Genomic DNA, 17,981 nt, shown 5'->3' with positions numbered 1-17,981 from the left:
CTTAAACTCAGGGCCTCACACTTGGTAGGCTGGTGCTCTACCACTTGAGCCAATATACCAGCCCTTTCTTGTGTTGGGTATTTTCGAGATAGGGTTTTCTGAACTTTTTGCCCAGGCTGGCCTCAAACTGGGATCCTCCTAATTTCTGCCTCCCTAGTAGCTAGGAGTACAGGTGTGAGGCATTGGCACCTGGCTGTGATGTTTAATTTGAGGTATAAATTCCTTGAAATAATTTAGTGTGCTTCATTTAGTATCATACATAGTAATTGAGACTTTTTTTTTTTTTTTGAGATAGGGTCTTATATGAGTTCACATTGGGCTGGAACTCGCTCTAAAGCCCATGCTGTCCTTGAACTTACTAACCTCCTGCCTCAGTTTCCTGAGTGTTGTGATTATAGGCATGTACTACTAGGCTTGGCTAGTAGTTTAGATTTTAAACAATGAATTGAGGGGCTGGCATAGTGACTCCATCTGTTAGGAGTGCCTGCCTAGCAAGCCTGAGGCCCTAAATTCCAACCCCAGTACCACCAAAAACAAAACAAAACAAAAGCCCAAAAAACCCCAGCCTTATTGGGCTGGCAGAGTGGCTCACATGATAGAACACCTATCTAGCAAACATGAAGCCCTGAATTCAAACCCCACTACTGCCAAACAAAACAAAAAAACAATGAATGATTGCTACCTAGTTGAAAATAACAGGGACTGGAGACATGGCTCAAGTGGTCGAGCATCTGCCCAGCAAGCATGAGGCCCTGAGTTCAAACCCTAGTATTGCAAAAGAAGAAAAAGAAAATAACCATTGGGCCATTTACAAGATAATATTAAGAATTGACATAGTCCAGCATGGTGCCATGCACCTATAATTACAGGAGATGGAGGCAGGAGGAAAATAAAAGTGTCTATCTTGTTACCACTTAACTGCTCTTTCCTCTATTGCCTAGATAGTAATATTTAAATTTAAGCCACTAGAGACTAACCACTGATGAAAAAATTTCAGTGCTGATGTTAAATAAGTATAATAACTTTGCTATGGTTTTAATAAAATTCTTCTCCCCTCTCCTCCCCTCATGTAGGAGTTTAATCTGCAGTCATATGGTAATGATATTAAATGGGTAAACATTTACCCCCTTTGGTAGTACTGGGAATTGAACCTAAGGCGGGCCCCATGCTTGCTAGGCAATCATACTATCACTTTAGTTACACTCCCAGTTTGAGGAAACTTTTGAAAGTGATTAAATTAGGTCTTTAGGGTGGAGTGTCCAGGTGGCTTTCTAAGGCGAAGGGAAAGATACCACACCACCACATAGATACAAGGATACATGATTCTCAGCTGGGTGCCTGTGGCTTAACACTATAATCCTAGTTACTTGGGAGGCTTTGATGGAGAGGTTCAAAACCACCCTGGGCAAATAGTTTAGAGGACCCCCCCCCAATTTCTAAAATAACCAGAGCAAAATGGACTGGAGATAAGGCTCAAGTGGTAAGAGCTGCTTTGCAGATGAGAAGCCCTGAGTTCAAACCCCAGTTCTATCAAAAAAAAAAGAAAAAAGAAAGAATACAGCCATGCACCTGTGGCTCATGCCTGTAATCCTAGCTACTTAGGGGGCAGAGATCAGGAGGATCAAGGTTTGAAGCCACCCTGTACAAATAGTTTGAGAGACCCTATCTCAAAAATACCCAATACAAAAATGGCTGGAGGAATGGCTCCAGTGGTAAGAGTGCCTGCCTAGCAAATATGAGGCCCTGAGTTCAAAGCCCAGCACCACACACACATACACACAAACAAACAAACAAACAAACAAAAAACCAGTGAGCTAAGTAGTCTGCCTCTGGCATTTTAGTATAGTAACAAACTGATACATACATGGTCAGATTTCTGATGCTGAGGTCTTTGGGCAAATAGTTCTTGAAACCCCATCTCCAAATATAACTAGAGCAAAATGGACTGAAAGTGTGGCTTAAACTGTAGGTCGCATGCTTTGCAGGTAGGAAGCCCTGAGTTCAAACTCCATTCCTGCCAAAACAGAAAACCCCCAAAAGATTTATTCATCTTCTAAAAGGGGCTTGAAATGAGAAGATAATTTCCTGAATTTCAAATTGGTAAGTCTTCACTGATTTTTTTTTTTTTTTTTTGTCACTGGAGACTGTACCCAGAACTTTGTGCATGCTAGGCAAACATTCTACCACGGAGCTACATACCCAGCTGAATTGCTCTTTTGTTATGTCATAAACTATGTTAGGAGAGGTTACTTAAATAAAAGCAGCCTAGTAAGTGGTAAACTGGAAAAGAAGTTATATGAGGAGGTATAAATATCATGTTAAGAGAATCAGTTATTTCTAGTTTTAGAAATGTTTTCTGGCTGGGCTCTGGTGGCTAACACCACCAGAGTAATCCTAGCTACTTAGGAGACAGATCAGGCACAGTTCAAAGCCAGCCCAGCAAATAGTTCACTGAGTAGACCTTATCTCGAAAAACCCATCACAAAAAAGGGCTGGTGGAGTGGCTTGAGGTGTAGGCCCTGAGTTCAAGCCCCCGTGATGGAAAAAAAAAAAATTTATTTTTTCTTTTTTTTTTTTTTGAGCTGTGCACCTGTAATCTTAGCTGCTCAGGAGGCTAAGATCAGGAGGATCAGGATTCAAAGCCAGCCTTAGGCGAATAGTTTATGGAGGAGACCCTATCTCAAAAAAAGCCCATCACAAAAAATGGGCCAGCAGAGTGGCTCAGGCAGTAAGAGTGCCCTGCCTAATAAGTTTGACACCCTGAGTTCAGACCCCAGTGCTTCCTTAAAAAAAGATTTTCTGTTGTGATTAAAGCTAGTAGTGTGTGAGTGTATACAAACTCTCTTAAGATTATTAGCTTTTTAAGAAATGTCACTTCAGTGGTGCCAGTGGCTCATGCCTGTAATTCTAGCTACTCAGGAGGATCATGGTTCAAAGCCAAACTATTTGCCCAGGCAAATACTTCTCAAGACCCTATCTCAAAAAAACCCTTCACAAAAAGTGCTGGTGGAGTGGCTCAAGGTGTTGACCTTGAATTCAAACACCAGTACTGCCAAAAAAAGAGAAAGAAATGTCACTTTAGTTTTTGTATTTTATTTTGTTGGTGTTACTGGATTTGAATTTAGGGTCTTGTGCTTGCTAGGCAAGTGCTCTACAACTTGAGACACACTCCAGCCTTATATTTTCCTTTTTTTTTTTTTTTTTTTTTTTTAGTGTGGTGGGGTTGGTAGTGGGGGTTTGAGCTCAGGGCCTAAGTGTTTGCTAGGCATGCATTCTGCTACTTGAGCCTCCCTTAAATCCCCAGCCCAGGTTGGTGTTTAGTTTTTTTTTTTAAACTGAGATTTGAACTCACGGCCTTGGACTTGATAGGCAGACTCTCTACCACTTGAGCCCTCCCCCAGCCCTTTTTGTGTTGTGTATTTTTGAGCTAGGATATTGGGAACTGTTTACCTGGGCTGGCTTTGAACTGTGATTCTCCTGAACTCTGTCCCCTGAGTAGCTAGGATTACAGGCTTGAGCCACCAGTGCCCCACAGGTTCACATTTTTTGCCTGAGGTTTTTCCTGGGGCCAACTTCTGACTGAAAGTCTTTTACCTGTGACTTCTCAAATGGCTGGAATTACAGATATGTATCACCATGCCTGGCTTATTGGTTGAGATGGGGTATCCCTAACTATTTGCCTGGGCTGACTTCAAACTTGAGATCCTACTAGTCTTTGCTTCCTGAGTAGCTAGGATTATATGCACGAATATTTTTTGAGTCAGAGTCTTGTTATATAGCCCAGGCTGGCCTTGAATTTTTGATCCTTCTGCCTTGGTCTTATGAGTGCTGGAATACAGGACTATGCCACCATGTGTGGTTCAAGACGTACATTTTAGAAGTAAAGACTTCCTTACAAAGTGGAATGTTTACAATTTTTTTTGCAGCTATGGGGATGAAACCCAGGACTCACATATCCTGGCTGTACTGAGCTATAGCCTCAGTCCCAAAGAGTAGGTTTTAAAAATGATGTATGTGTTTAGAATATTCTAATGGTTCTTGATACATTAAATGAGTTAGAATGATTAGAAAATTCTACTTTTATAGCTGAACTTGTGTTTTGATAATACTCTACATGCATAACTTTTATTAAAGAATCTCATTGAAGTTTAGTCAAACATGTATTTTTTTTCTTTTCCACCTGCAATATATATTGTCTTCTAATTACAGAGATTGATTTCATTTTGCCTGTTTTCTTCCATCTAGATACCTTGAGCAAATTAATTATTTTTTAGTGGCGCTGGGGATTGAACCCAGAGACTCAAACATGCTAAGTACACATCTGCCACTGGGGTACACTCCCAGACCTGAATTAATTCTTCATAAGGATCTATTTGTTGGAGGGAACTTTTTTTTTTGTTGGTGGCATTGGGGTTTGAACTTAGGGCCTCATGCTTGCCCGCAGATGCTTTTACCGCTTGAGCCACTCTGACAGCTAGAGGGAACTTTAGTTTGTCTTTTTTTTTTTTTTTTTTGGTGGTACTGGGGTTTAAACTCAGGGCCTTCACCTTGAGCCACCCCACCAGCCCTATTTTTGTGAAGGGTTTTTTGAGATAGGGTCTTTCGGGACTATTTGCCTTGGCTGTCTTTGAACCACAATCCTCTTGATCTCTGCCTCCTGAGTAGCTAGGATTACAGGCAGGAGTCACTGGCGCCCGGCTGGAGGGAACTTTTTAAATAGGTTAAAATTCCTGTGTGAAAACTATTAAGTTTACATCTCTAATTAGCTCTCTCTTGAGTTTTTGCTTTCCTATTAAACATTTCATGTAGCATGTATTGACGTTAAAATACAAAACTGACCTCTTTTACCATAAGATGCTCACTTTCCTGGATATTGGACATGATATCTGTCCAGTCACAGAAGCCTAGAATTTGAGAATCAGATCAAATGATTTCTGTTTCTTTTTCTATGCATCCAGTTATTTTTAATACTTTAAGTTGCTGGTATGGTATTTAGCCCCTGTTCTTCACTCCTACTCAGTTGTCACTCACCTTGACTGTGACAGTAGCCTCTTGGTCTTTTGCAGTTTGTTCCTGTGATGCCCCTAAACTAACCTTTCTTTTTTCTTGCTTCCCCCCTACCCCTGTGATACTGGGGATTAAACCAGGACCTTGGGCTTGTCTTGAGCTTGCTAGTCAAGTGCACTGGAGGTACTCCACCAGTGTTTCAAAGTAACCTTTATAAAGCTTTGGTCTTAGCTGTTTCTCCAGAAAAAGAAAAAGCTATCAACTCATCATCTTCCACAACTTTATTTTTGATTTTTTTTGTGGTGGTGCTGGAGTTTGAACTCAGGGCCTCATACCTGCTGGGTAAGTGCTCTACTGCTTGAACCACTCCACCAACCCTTTTTTGTGTTGGGTATTTTTCGAATTAGAGTCTCAGAAACTATTTGTCCAGTGGCCAGGCACTGGTGCCTCACACCTGTAATCCTAGCTATTCAGAAGACAAAGATCAGGAGGATTGACATTCAAAGCCAGCCCGGGCAAATAGTTCCTAGAGACCCTGTCTCTAAAAAAAAACCCTTCACAGAAAAGGGGTGGTGGAGTGGCTCAAGGTGTAGGCCCTGAGTTCAAACCCCAGTACCAAAAAAAAAAAAAGAAACTATTTCCCCATCTGGCTTCTAACCTCAATCCTCCTGATCCCTGCCTCCCTGGTGTAGCTAGGATTACAGGTGTGAGCCACCAGTGTCTGGTTCTTCCACAGCTTACAAAGTTCCCTTTGTGTGACATAGAACGCCCTCATTATCTGGTTCTTGATTACTGTTCCAACTGTATTTTCCTGTTGCTGCCCTCTAGGTGGTCTCTGAAGGTGCCATTGCCTAACTTGTCCTCTGTCTGGAATGCCTTTTCCTACTTTCCTTTCCTCCCTTTAGTCCAGTAAACTCCCAATTCACTGTGAATAATCTGTCAGAAAAATTTTTGGATTCTTCCTTCCCCCACCAATTACATTGTTTTAACACCCCCCACCCCCCGCAAGTCATATCCTTTCATCTCTAAATACATGAATCTTTAAAAGATAAGGACCCTTTAAAAAAAAAATGCATACTAGCCAGGCACCGGTGGCTTATGCTGGTAATCCTAGCTACTCAGGAGGCAGAGATCAGGAGGATCAAGGTTCAAAGCCAGTCCTGGCAAATAGTTCGAGAGACCCTATCTTGAAAAACCCTTCACAAAAATAGGGCTGGTGGCATGGCTCAAGGTGAGGGCCCTGAGTTCAAGCCCCAGTACCGCAAAAAAAAAAAAAAATCATTTTTACATTTACAAAATAAGCAGTTATTCCTTCATATCTAATGTCTAGTCAGTGTTCAGATTTCAGTGGTTGTCACATAAATACTAGGGCTTGAACTTAAGTGTTTCATACTTGTGAGGCAGGTACTCTACCACTTGATCTGTACTTCCAGCCTGAGATATACTTTTATTTATTTACTTTTTGGTGGAACTCAGTTCTGAAAACTTACTAATTGTGTAGTCCAGTGAATTCTCATTCATTTGGATTCTACTAATTTGAAGTTTATGACAGTTTTAACAACAGCTTGACAAGTTCTCTTTAGTATTACTTATAAAGTTCTCTCAATAATGTGAAATTATAGAGTTATTTAAACTACATTGATCATTTTTTACATATAATTATGATAGTTTTTTTAAATTGATTGTGGTAAAATACTTACAACCTCATTTTAACTTTTTTTTTGTTTGTCTTAACCATTTTTTCTTTTTTTTTTCAGTGTTGGGGTTTGAACTCAGGGCCTGTACCTTGAGCTACTCCACCAGCTCTTTTTCCTGATGAGTTTTTTTCGAGATAGGGTCTTGAGAACTATTTTGCCCTGGCTGGCTTTGAACCACGATCCTTCTTATCTCTGCCTTCTGAGTAGCTGGGATTACAGAGATGAGCCACTGGCCTCTGGCCCTATAAGTTCTTCATTAGCCAAAAGTACTTTAGAACTCCAGTTATGTTTATGTGGCCTTTATCTTCAACCATGAAAAGCCATACCCCTTTTGGATTGTTAACCAAGAATTTTAAACTTTGGATTATCTTTTATTTATTTATTTATTTTGGGGGGGCTCCTGGTGTTTAAACTCAGGGCATTGCTTGGCAGACATACTACCACTTAAACTGCACTACCAGCCCTTTTTGCTTTAGTTCTTTTTTGAATAAGGTCTCACTTTTATGCCTTGGTTGGCCTAGACTTTGATTCTCTTAGTAACTCTTCCCACCCAGCTGGGATGACAGGTATGTCCCACCATGCCCAGGTCTTTATTGGTTGAGATGCAGTCCCTCAAATTCTTTTTGCCTGGGCAAAACAGGTGCTTTACTGCTTGTAAGCCATACCTCCAGTCCATTTTGCTTTTTTTTTTCTTTTCGATACTGGGATTTGAACTCAGGGCCTATACCTTGAGCCACTCCACCAACCCTTTTTTGTAATGTTGTTTTTCAAGATAGGGTCTCATGACCTATTTGCCTGGGGTGGCTTTGAATTGAAATCCTCCTGATCAGCTAGGATTACAGGCATGAGCCATCGGTGCCCAGCCTTATATTTTCTTTTAACCTTCCTTTAGTTTAGTTCTACAAGTAATTACATAATTTGGTGGTTGGCATTATTTTTCTAAGAGGCTAAGTTGTAGATTCTTTAGATTTTGTAGGTCAAAAGGCAAAATCAAAGATAATGTTTATAGTTATTTATGAGATAGAATAAATTTGTAATAATCCTTACCAAGAAAATTCAAAATTATATATACGACAGGTTTACTAATGAAAAGAATGTATTTTCAAGGTTACAAATAATGTTTCAATTAATAAAGCTACTGTTCATTTTCATTAGAATGTGCTCATGTTGAGCACTAATGAAATTTCCTCTTTGGAAAAGGTTTTCCATACAGATTGGATTAGCAGTTACAGGTGCTAGTACACAGGCATCTGATTTTGATTGAGTTGCTTATTTTTGTGAAGGCATTTATAGAATTCTGTTAGATACTTTTTGAGATTTACCTTTTAGCATGCCATTATGGTGCAGATTAATCTCTTCCAGTTGAAGGTTAGGTGATACCTCATTACTGGATTTTAACTTAGGTAAATTTCTTTTGTATTTGGCTGAAGGTTTGAAAAACACTGCTGAAACTGCAGTTTGAGCTCAAAAGTATATCTGTAGCAAATTTGGATGGGAATGGGGACTTCGCTTCTTTTTTTAATTTTGACAGCACAGAAAGGGGATAAAGCAGTTTGACACTATTCATTCAGATGACCTTAGCTGTCTTTCACATCTTTGATGTTTATTGTGTATGTTTTGCACATGAGTGCTATTTTTTATAATTTTAGTTTAAATTCATTAAGAAGCTGTTTCATCAAAAGCTAATTTCCAAAGCCATTTAGAGTTCTAGAACAGTGCCTGAGAATGGTTCTTTTCTTTCAGAAAAATTTGTGTTGACCCTGAGCTCAAAAAATTATAGTAAGACATTATTTCTGCCAAGTCATTGAACTGCTGTGTATATGGACATACTGAGCTTCTATTTGAGAACTACTGATAGTTTAATACAGAAAAGAGAATGAAATTTATGTTTTTGTCACCACTGGAGATTATATATGATAAATTCAAATATTTTCTACAAAGTACCTGCAATGAATAATACAAGCAGTGACCACAAGCTTTTTGTATTTTCACATTTTGTATTTTCACAACTTTTGTCATACTGGAGTTTGAACTCAGGGCCTTGAGCTTGCTAGGTAGATACTCTACCACTTGAGCCACTCTGCCAGCCCTTTTTGCTGTGGGATAGTTTTTGAGATAGGATCTCTATTTTCCTGAGGCTGGCTTTGAACCTCAATTCTGTGATTTCTGCCTCCTGAGTAGCTAGGATTACAGGTGTGAGCCATAGGTACCCACCACAAATTTTATTAATTTATACAACTAACTCTTCTGTTCCACACATACTTTCACTACCATAGTCATAATGTTTCCTAGCATATTCTACTTACAGGTTGTACTGGATTAGGTTTTTTCAATTTTGAAAATATTCTTGCTGGTAGTTTCAAACATACATTCATAGAGGCTAATTCTTCAGTCACTGCAGATTCTGTGTTGACTGCTCAAATAAATAGCAACTGAGCAGTATCATAGTATTAGTAACATATGCTGACTCATCCAGAGCCAAGGAAAACTACTCAAAATCATTTGCTTTGTTTTTAATTGACTATTGATGTTTTCTCAATATCCTCAACTTCCTAAGCAACTTCTCACCAAAAAGCCAATAATGTTAAACAAGTTTATTTCCTCTGGACACATTTCTTTGACTGCTATAATCAAACACTGTTAATTAGTTCACCATGGCTTTCCTTGCTGAGGTAACAAGTCACTCATTTAGTTTGGTTGCAGTTCATTTTCATTATTTGTTTCATGAAGAAATTTTGTTGTGATAAGATACTCCATTTAAAATTTTCTAATTTTTCTGGCTATTTTTCTGTGAGTTGGGGACTGTAATGTGATATGATGAGTATAATCTGATAATGTCTGTATTCTTTTAAAATAGTTGGTGTTATTATATAATAAAGACAAAGCTTTGCCATCTAATTTGATGACAGAAGACATCATTGTGCCTAGAAGCGTGACATTTGAGGTATACTTTTTTGTTTTTGTTTTGACGTGATGGATTATGAAATGATAATAAGAACAAAGTAAAAGTGTGCCAGTGTAACAATGTGCTTGACACTCAAAACACTGGCGAACGACTATGTCACTACGATTTTGTAGTAAACCATACAGCAGTGTGAAGCAATGAGAAACTACATATGGTCCCTATGGCAACTACTAACTCTGTCATTCTAGTGTTAAGCCACAGATAAGTTATAAATGAAGGGGCTGCGATCCAATAAAACTTTGTTTATGGACATTGAAATATGGATTTCATACAATCTTCATTTGTCACAAATATTGTTCTTTTGTATTTAATCACATATATTCCTTTAGTTTTTATTTTTTTTAATCCTCTGTAGTGGTAATTTATTTATTTATTTATTTATTTTGTGAAACTGGGGTTTGGACTCAGGGCTTCATGCTTGCAAAGCAAGCACTCTACCACTTGAGCCACACCTCCAATCCAGTTTGCTCTGGTTATTTTGGAGATCTCATGAACTGTTTGCCTGGCTGGCCTCAAACCTCAATCCTCCTGATGTCAGCTTCCCAAGTAGCTAGGATTACAGGCATAGGCACTGGTGCCTGGCTAGTTTTGTTTTTGTTTTGAGACAGGACCTCCTTATGTAGCCTACCCTGTCCTTGAACTTGAAATCATCCTGCCTCAGCCTCCCATACAGGATTGTGACACAATGGTTGTTTTTGGATTTGTTTTTGAAACAAGGTCTGGTTATGTAGCCCAGGCTGGTGTGAAACTTGATATGTAGTCCAGGCTGGCCTCAAGCTTGCTATCTGTGATTGCTTCATCAAATTTAGGTTTTAAAATTAGATTCAAAGCCTGTGTGGTAGTGCATGCCAGTAATACCAGCACTCAGGAGGTGGAAGCAGGAGGATCAAGAGTTCAAGGCCAGCCTGAGCTACAGTAGTGCTACCCTGTCTTGAAAAACCAAACAACAGCAAAATAGATTCCAGTTATGTGTGTTAAAATTAATTTTAAAAGTTCATTTTGTTCATTTCCCCCTTTTATTTTAGCATATTAGTCACAGTCATTTTAAAGTTCTTGTTTGCTCATTCTAATATTTGCATCTTTTGTGGATATTTTTCTGTTTTCCGTACTTTTCTCAGTCATTACTCTTCCTCTTTGCATTTTTATTAGTTTTTTTCTTTTTCTTTTTTTTATTGTATAGCAGTCTTTGTGTACAAAAGAAGTCTAGAGGCTGTGATGATAACGTCCCCTGAAGATAGTTCCCCCTGTTCTCTGTTGGGTAAATAGGATGTGGGACTGTTCACCTCAAAACTAGTCAAGGATTGGTTTAGTTTGGGGATAAGTTGCAATTTTTGATGCTGTTATTTATTTGTTTTTGAGATGATGGTCTCAGTATGTAGCCTAGATTGTCTTTAAACTTACAATGTTCCTACCTCAACCTTCTGACAGCTGGGGTAGGTTCCAGTTTTCATAAGACCCAGTCCATCTCTGATCATCCTTGTGCTTTGGATGTGCACTTGTTGGGCTTTTAATCGAGAGAGATGATGTCTTGTCTCAGCTTTCAACAAGTGATTTTGTCACTGTTTTTTTTGTTTTGTTTTGTTTTTGGTGGTGGTACTGGGAATTGAACCTCAGGTCAGGACTTCTTTACCACTTTAGCCATGCCCTCAATCCCCTTTAGAGGTTTTGACATTATATGTACCCCCGCCACACACACACCCATTTTGCCTTCTTGTTAAGACTGGCCTTGAACTTCTGGGCTCAAGTTATCTTCCTTCTTCAGCCTCCCAAGTAGATAGGAGGTGCCTACTGCATCTAGCAGTTTAGCTGTTTAGGGTCAGACAAAGTGCTATAAAATCTTAAGGAGGCTATGTTTTATGTCAGTGTCCTAGAGTCAGAAAATTTCCTTTGGAGAAAAGTGCTCTCAAGTTGTAAGCATTTTTAAGTCCTTCATTTCAGCTCCAAACTTGTGCTAGCTAGTTCCTCCTTTTCTTAGTAGAATTCCTCTGCAAGTGCCCAGTCTGATTTTCCAACCTATGCTCCAAATTGGCAAATGCTTTTCAGAAAAAGAAAATGGACACACCTGTAATCCTAGAGATTGGGAGGATCGTGGTTTGAAGTCAGCCCCAGACAAATAGTTCTCAAGACCCTATCTCAAAAAAAAAAAAATCCCAAAAAAGGGCTGTCAGAGTGGCTTAAGTGTGTGAGGCCCTGAGTTCAAAAAACTCCAGTGCTATCCCCCCTCCCCCCGCAAAAAACAAGACAAGAAAATGGACCTCAATTTTAGTTCAAATAATTCTTGTTAGATTTCCAAGGTCCTTAAAAAGTAAGGTTATTGCAGTTCTTCCCCTCAACCAGTGTTTTATAGTCATTCATTGACGCATCAACTTTGATACATCATTATCCACCAAAGTCCATGGTTTACTTTAGGGTTCTCTCTTTGTGTTGTGCATTCTTTAGGTTTGGTTAAATGAGGAATGACAGGTATCCAGGATTATAGTATCATGTAGAGTAGTTTCACTTCTCCCTGGGTGTGGGGACTAATGCCTGTAATTCAGTTACTCTGGAGGATCAAAAGTTGAGGCCACCATGGGCAACCTAGCAAGATCCTGTCTCAAAATAAGGAAGGAAGGGAGGGATGGAGGGACGGGGTGTAGCTCACTGGTAGAGTGCTTGCCTAGCATGTTCACAGTTCTGGGTTCAATCCTTAGTACCGTTCATACAAAAATAAATAAATGAATTTTTCCCTTCTTAAAATCCTCTGTATTCTACTTACTCACATGATGCCCCAGACCTTTGGTGACAATAGATCTTTTTTCTCCAGTCCATAGTTTTGCCTTTTCCAGAATGTGTGGAATTATACAGCGTATATCCTAAATTCACTTTTACTTTGCATTTAAGTCTTCCCTATGTCTTTTTGTTGATTGAGAGCTCCCCTTTTGTGCTAAATATTCCATTGTTTGTATGAACCACAATTTATCTTTTCACCTACTGAGGTATAGACATCTTGGTTGCATCCAAGTGTTGGCTTCTGTGGATAAGACTGCTATAAATATTCATGCATAAGTTTTTTTTCCTTTTAATGCTTGGGGGCTGAATTCAGGGTCTTGCTCGCTAGACAGGCACTTTACCACATGAGTCACTTCACCAGCCTTTATACAGGTTTTTTTCTTTTTTTGGCAGGGGAGGGAACAACATAAATTTTTACCTCATTTAGGTAAGAGTATGTTTAATGAGTGAGAGTTCCAGTTGCTTCTCATTCACGCTAGCATTTAATATTGTCAGTTTTGGATTTTAACCATTCTGACAGGTAGTGCTATCTTATTGTTTTAATTTGCAATTTCAATGCCATTTGTGGAGAACCTTTTTATATACTTCTTTGTCGTCTGTACATATCTTCATTAGTGAGAATCTGTTGCCCATTTTATATTTTGGGTAAGACTCTTCTTTTTTGTTTTTTTTTTTAAATCAGATCTGTTTCTTACAAATAATTTCTCCCAGTTTGTGGCTTGCCTTTTCCTTCCTTTGGCATTGTGTTCTATAGCGCATGTTCTTTTTTTGGAGGGGGAGGGGGACAGGATGAAACTCAGGGCCTTTCACATGCTAGGCAAGCACTCTATCACTGAGCTACATCCTCATCTCTTGTACTTTTGAGACATAATACAGCCCAGACTGGCCTGGAACTTGCAATCCTTCTGCCTCCAACTCCCAAGTGCTGGTATTACAGGCATGTACCAATATCCCTGGTGAGCATGTTCTTAATATTTTTTTTTTTTTTTTTTTGTGGAAGGTGGGTATTGGGGTTGAACTTGGCCTCATGCTTGTTAGGCAGGCACTTGTTCTTATTTTTAATCTATTCTAATTTATTTTATTTTAAATCTAAGATACCACCAAACTCAAGTCATACTGATTTTTTTCTGTGTTCTCTTCTAGGAGTGTTACTGCTTCATTAGGTCTTTGACCATATCTGATGTAGTTTTTTGTCGAGTGTAATATCTGTGTGTAGGTACAATTTTTTTTTTTTTTTTTTGTAACACTACAAAGCACTTGCACATGGCTTTGCACTTGCATTGCAGGTACTCTGCCTCTTGAGTCACACCTTCAGTTCATTTTACTCTGGTTATTTTGAAGATGGAGTCTCTCAAACTCTTTGCCTGTGATGGCCTTGAAACATGATCCTCCCAACCTCAGCCTCCCAAGTACCTAGGATTATAGGCATGAGCCACTGGCACCCAGCTCTAGATACATTTTTATGCTTATGGTTAGCCAGTTCCAGCACTGTTTTTAAAAAATTGTCCTCCATTGATGTCCTCCCTCTTGTGCACAAATGAGTATACTTAATTTGCAGTACATTTCTTTTTTCACTTAATAAATATGAAGGAACTGTAAAACTACTAGAAGAAAACAAAAGGGGAATGCTTCAGGATATTGGTCTAGACAAGGAATTTTTGCATATGACTCCCAAAGCACAGGCAAAAGTAGAGAAATGGAATTGTAGTACACTAAAAAATTATGCAACAAAGGAAACAGTTAAAGTTGGGGCTGAAGATGTACCTCAGTGGTAGAGCTGGAGTTTACCATGCTTGAGGCCTGGTTTCAATCCCCAGTATCCTTTCCCCCCCCAAAAGCAAACAACAAGAACCAAAAGAAGAAAAAAAAAAAAGAGTCCATAAAATGGGAGAAAAGTATTGGGAACTGTATATCTGATAGAGATTAATAATCAAACTATTATAGGAGCACAAAGAACTCAATAGCAAGAAAATCACCTAATTTTAAAAATGGGCCAGGAACGAAAATGGATATTTCTGAAAAGAAGACAAATGGCCAACAAGTCCGTGGGAAAGTACTCAGCATCACTAATCTTCACACAAATGCAAATTAAAACCATAATGAAGCTGGATATGGTATCATGCGCATCTGTAATCTCAGCATTTGGGAGGCTGAAGCAGGCGGTTCAGAGATCTAAGCCAGCGTGGGCTACATAGCAAGAACCTGTCTCAAAAACACTCCCAAGGACTGGAGATGCAGCTCAGTGGTAGAGTGCTTGAGACCCTGGGTTTCCCAGCACCTCAAAAAGAATAACTGCAGCAATACCACAATGAGATATTACCCTATATCCATTAGAATGTCTTTTATCAAAAATATGTAATAAATCTTGGAGACATGAGGACAAAAGGATACATTTGGTGGGAATTTAAATTAGTACAACTCCTCAGCAGCTGGGAGGCTGAAGCAGGCGGTTCAGAGATCTAAGCCAGCATGGGCTACATAGCAAGAAAGAAAACTCCTCAAAAACTAAAAACAGAACTACCATATGAGCAGCAACTGGATACATATCCAAAGAAACTCAGAGTTGTATGTTGAAGGGATATCTGCACATTCCTGCTTGTTGCAGGATCATTTCACTAAAGCTGGATAGATAAAGAAATATGGTATGATATATAGTGTAATTAAATTCAGTCTTAAAAAAGAAAAAAATCTTGTCATTTGTGATATGGGGATGAACCTGGATGCTATTATACCAAGAGAAATAAGTCAGACACAGAAAGGCAAAAACTGTGTGATCTTGTTTGGATATGGAATCTTAAAAAAAATTAAAAAATAGAGTAGAATGATGGTTTCCAGAGGCTAGAGGAGGGAGGAAAGAAGGGAATGGGAAGTTGTGGGTCAAAGGATATAAAGTTTCAGATAGGAAGAATAAAGTGACTGTTTTTGTTTTTGTGGTACTGGAGCTTCTCCCAAGGAGGAATGTTTTGCAACCTGTTGGAAGGTGGAATGATTACAATCAGTGATGTATGTTTCAAAATAAGGGTACATTTCAAATGTCTGGATACAAAAAAATGAGTGAAGTAATGGATATGTTACTTAGCTTGATATAGTCACTTTGCATGGTATCCTTAGTATATCAAAACATCACAGTCTGGTCCTGGTGGCCTATACCTATACTCCTAGCTACTTGGGAAGATTGAAGTTCAAGGCAGCCCAGGCAGAAATGTTCTTGAGACCCCATCTCAGCCAGTAGCTGGGCATGGTGGTGCATACCTGTATCTTAGCTGCAGCAGGAAGAGTTAAATAGGGCTGCAGTTCAGAACTAGGCAAAAAGGAAGACCATATTTGTAGAGTAACTGGAGCAAAAAGGGCTGGATGCCTGGCTTAAGTTTTAGAGCACCTGCCTAAGCAAGCCCAAAGCCCTGAGTTCAAACTCTAGTACTGCCAAAACAAATAAGAATCACATCACATTAAGGGCTGCAGATGTAGCTCAATTAGTGTTTGTCCTTTATGCACTAGGTCTTGGGTTTGATGCCCAGCCCAGCAAGGGGGAAAATAATCACATTATACTCCAGGAATGTATGCAATTAAAAATAATGACTTTTGATATTATTAAAGAGTATCCTCATTCTCTCTTTAGTTACATTTTAAAGTTACTAATCTTGCTCATCTAAACTTGTTAATTTATGTTTATACCTGCTGTTTTCTCTAATTATTTAAAAATAGTTTTATTAGTAGGTATTAGTTGTACCAGGGAGGTTTCATTGTGACATTTTCATACATGCTTACAAGGTACCTTGGTTAAATTCATCCCTCTCCCTCATTCTCCCTCATCCCTTCTCTCCCCTTCTTAAAACAATTTCAACAGGTTTCATTCTTTTTTTTTTTTTTGGTGGCACTGTGGTTTGAATTTGGCTTCACGCTTACTACCCAGATGCACTTACTGCTTGAGCCACTCTGCCAGCCCTCATTATTCTATTTTCATACAAATAAAGTACATTGACCATATTCATTCCCCTTCCCCTTCTTTTTTCACCCTCCCCCTAACACTCCCACCTCCCAGCAAGACCTGTTTTACATTCCTATCCGTCATTGTTTTAAATGTATACCGATTGGTCAAAGGGGTTTCATTGTGGTATTTCTCTTTCCCTATGCTCTCTACCTCCGTATTACTCAGCAGCTTTCAGTATTTTGTTATGCCATCTTCACACACAGTGTGAAATGTATTTCAGTGTTATTCACTTTATCCTTCTCTTTTCCTCTTCCACCACCCCCTAGTGCCCTCAGACAGTCCCACTATTACAGATGTGTTGTATGTGTATATGCATATATGTGTGTATATGATCTTCTGTATATATGTTTATCTTTTAGGCCTGGCTTCCATATATGAGACAAAGCATGCAACCTTTGTCTTTCTGAACCAGGCTCTCTTCACTTAACATCTGCAGTTCCATCCATTTACATGCAAATGATGTAATTTTATTCTTTTTTATTTGTTTGTATTTTTATGATATTTATGAACACCCATGGAATCAGTAAATAGTATGTTCCTGGAATAGCCATTACAAAATGTGGGTCACTGGTGTTATCAAGAATAAATTATAGGGCTGGCAGAGTGGCTCAAGTAGTAGAGTACCTGCCTTGCAAGAGTGAAGCGGAGTTCAAACCCCAGTATCGCCCAAAAAAAAAAAAATTACTACAGTTTTAAGATCTTTATGATTCTAGAATTGTATATTTCCTTCCATAAAATAGTAGTATTTGTGTTCTAATGAGTTGAGCAGAAGAGATTGGTTTTATTTCTGAAGTTTGTTTTTTTTTTTTAAGGTACTGAATTCAGTGCCTTTACCTTGAGCCACTCTGCCAGCCCGTTTTGTGATAGGTGTTTTCTAGATAAGGTCTCTCGAACTATTTGCCCCTTCTTGGCTTTGAACTATGATCCTGATCTCTGCCTCCTGAGTAGCTAGGATTACAGGTGTGAGCCACCAGCGTACAACTGTTTTTGAGTTTTTTAAAACAATTATATTTTAGTTTTCTTTTTTTGATGGTACTGGGGTTTGAATTCAGGGCCTCACAATTGCTTGGCAGGCAGTTGCTCTACCACTTGAGTCACTCTGCCAGCCCTGTGTTACTTTTTTGAGTTGGGATTTTGCTGTGTTGCCCAGGCTGGTCTGGAACTTCTGAGCTAAAGTGCTATTTTGGCCTCAGTTTCTCGAATAGCTGTGGTTATAGGCTGTGGGATTATTCTTTATGGCTGAATAATACTATATTGTGTATATATGCTGTGTTTTCTTAGTCCGCTCATCAGTTGTAGGGCATCTGGGCTGTTTCCATAGCTTGGGTAATGTGGCTAGTGCTCTGCTAGCCACACTAGTGCACTACATGCACTAAACATGGGTGTGCAAGTGTCTCTGTTGTATGCTGACTTGCATTCCTTTGAATATCTGCCTGGGAGTGGTGTTCTTGGATGGTATGGTAATTTAATTTTTAGTGTTTTGAGGAGCCTCCATACTGCTTCCCATAGTAGTTGTACTAATTTACATTCCCACCAACAGTGTATGAGGGTT

General features: G+C 39.1%; 1 protein-coding gene across 3 annotated transcripts in view; it reads left to right on the top strand.

Annotated features, from left to right (window-relative positions):
* The window catches only part of Ube2r2 (ubiquitin conjugating enzyme E2 R2), an 87,304-nt gene that overhangs the window by 10,336 nt on the left and 58,987 nt on the right, over positions 1-17,981 (top strand). The window contains exon 2 of one of the 3 annotated variants that reach the window (XM_074051598.1): positions 9,562-9,648. The exons of the other annotated variants lie outside the window; for them this stretch is intronic. Within the exon in view, the coding sequence (XP_073907699.1) occupies positions 9,562-9,648 (87 nt within the window). The remainder of the gene's footprint in view (positions 1-9,561; positions 9,649-17,981) is intronic. 3 annotated transcript variants of the gene reach the window in all.

Source organism: Castor canadensis, chromosome 13 (assembly GCF_047511655.1).
Source record: "Castor canadensis chromosome 13, mCasCan1.hap1v2, whole genome shotgun sequence".
NCBI lineage: Eukaryota > Metazoa > Chordata > Mammalia > Rodentia > Castoridae > Castor > Castor canadensis.
Note: the sequence above shows the minus strand (reverse complement) of the source record. Positions and strands in the feature narration are given on the sequence as shown.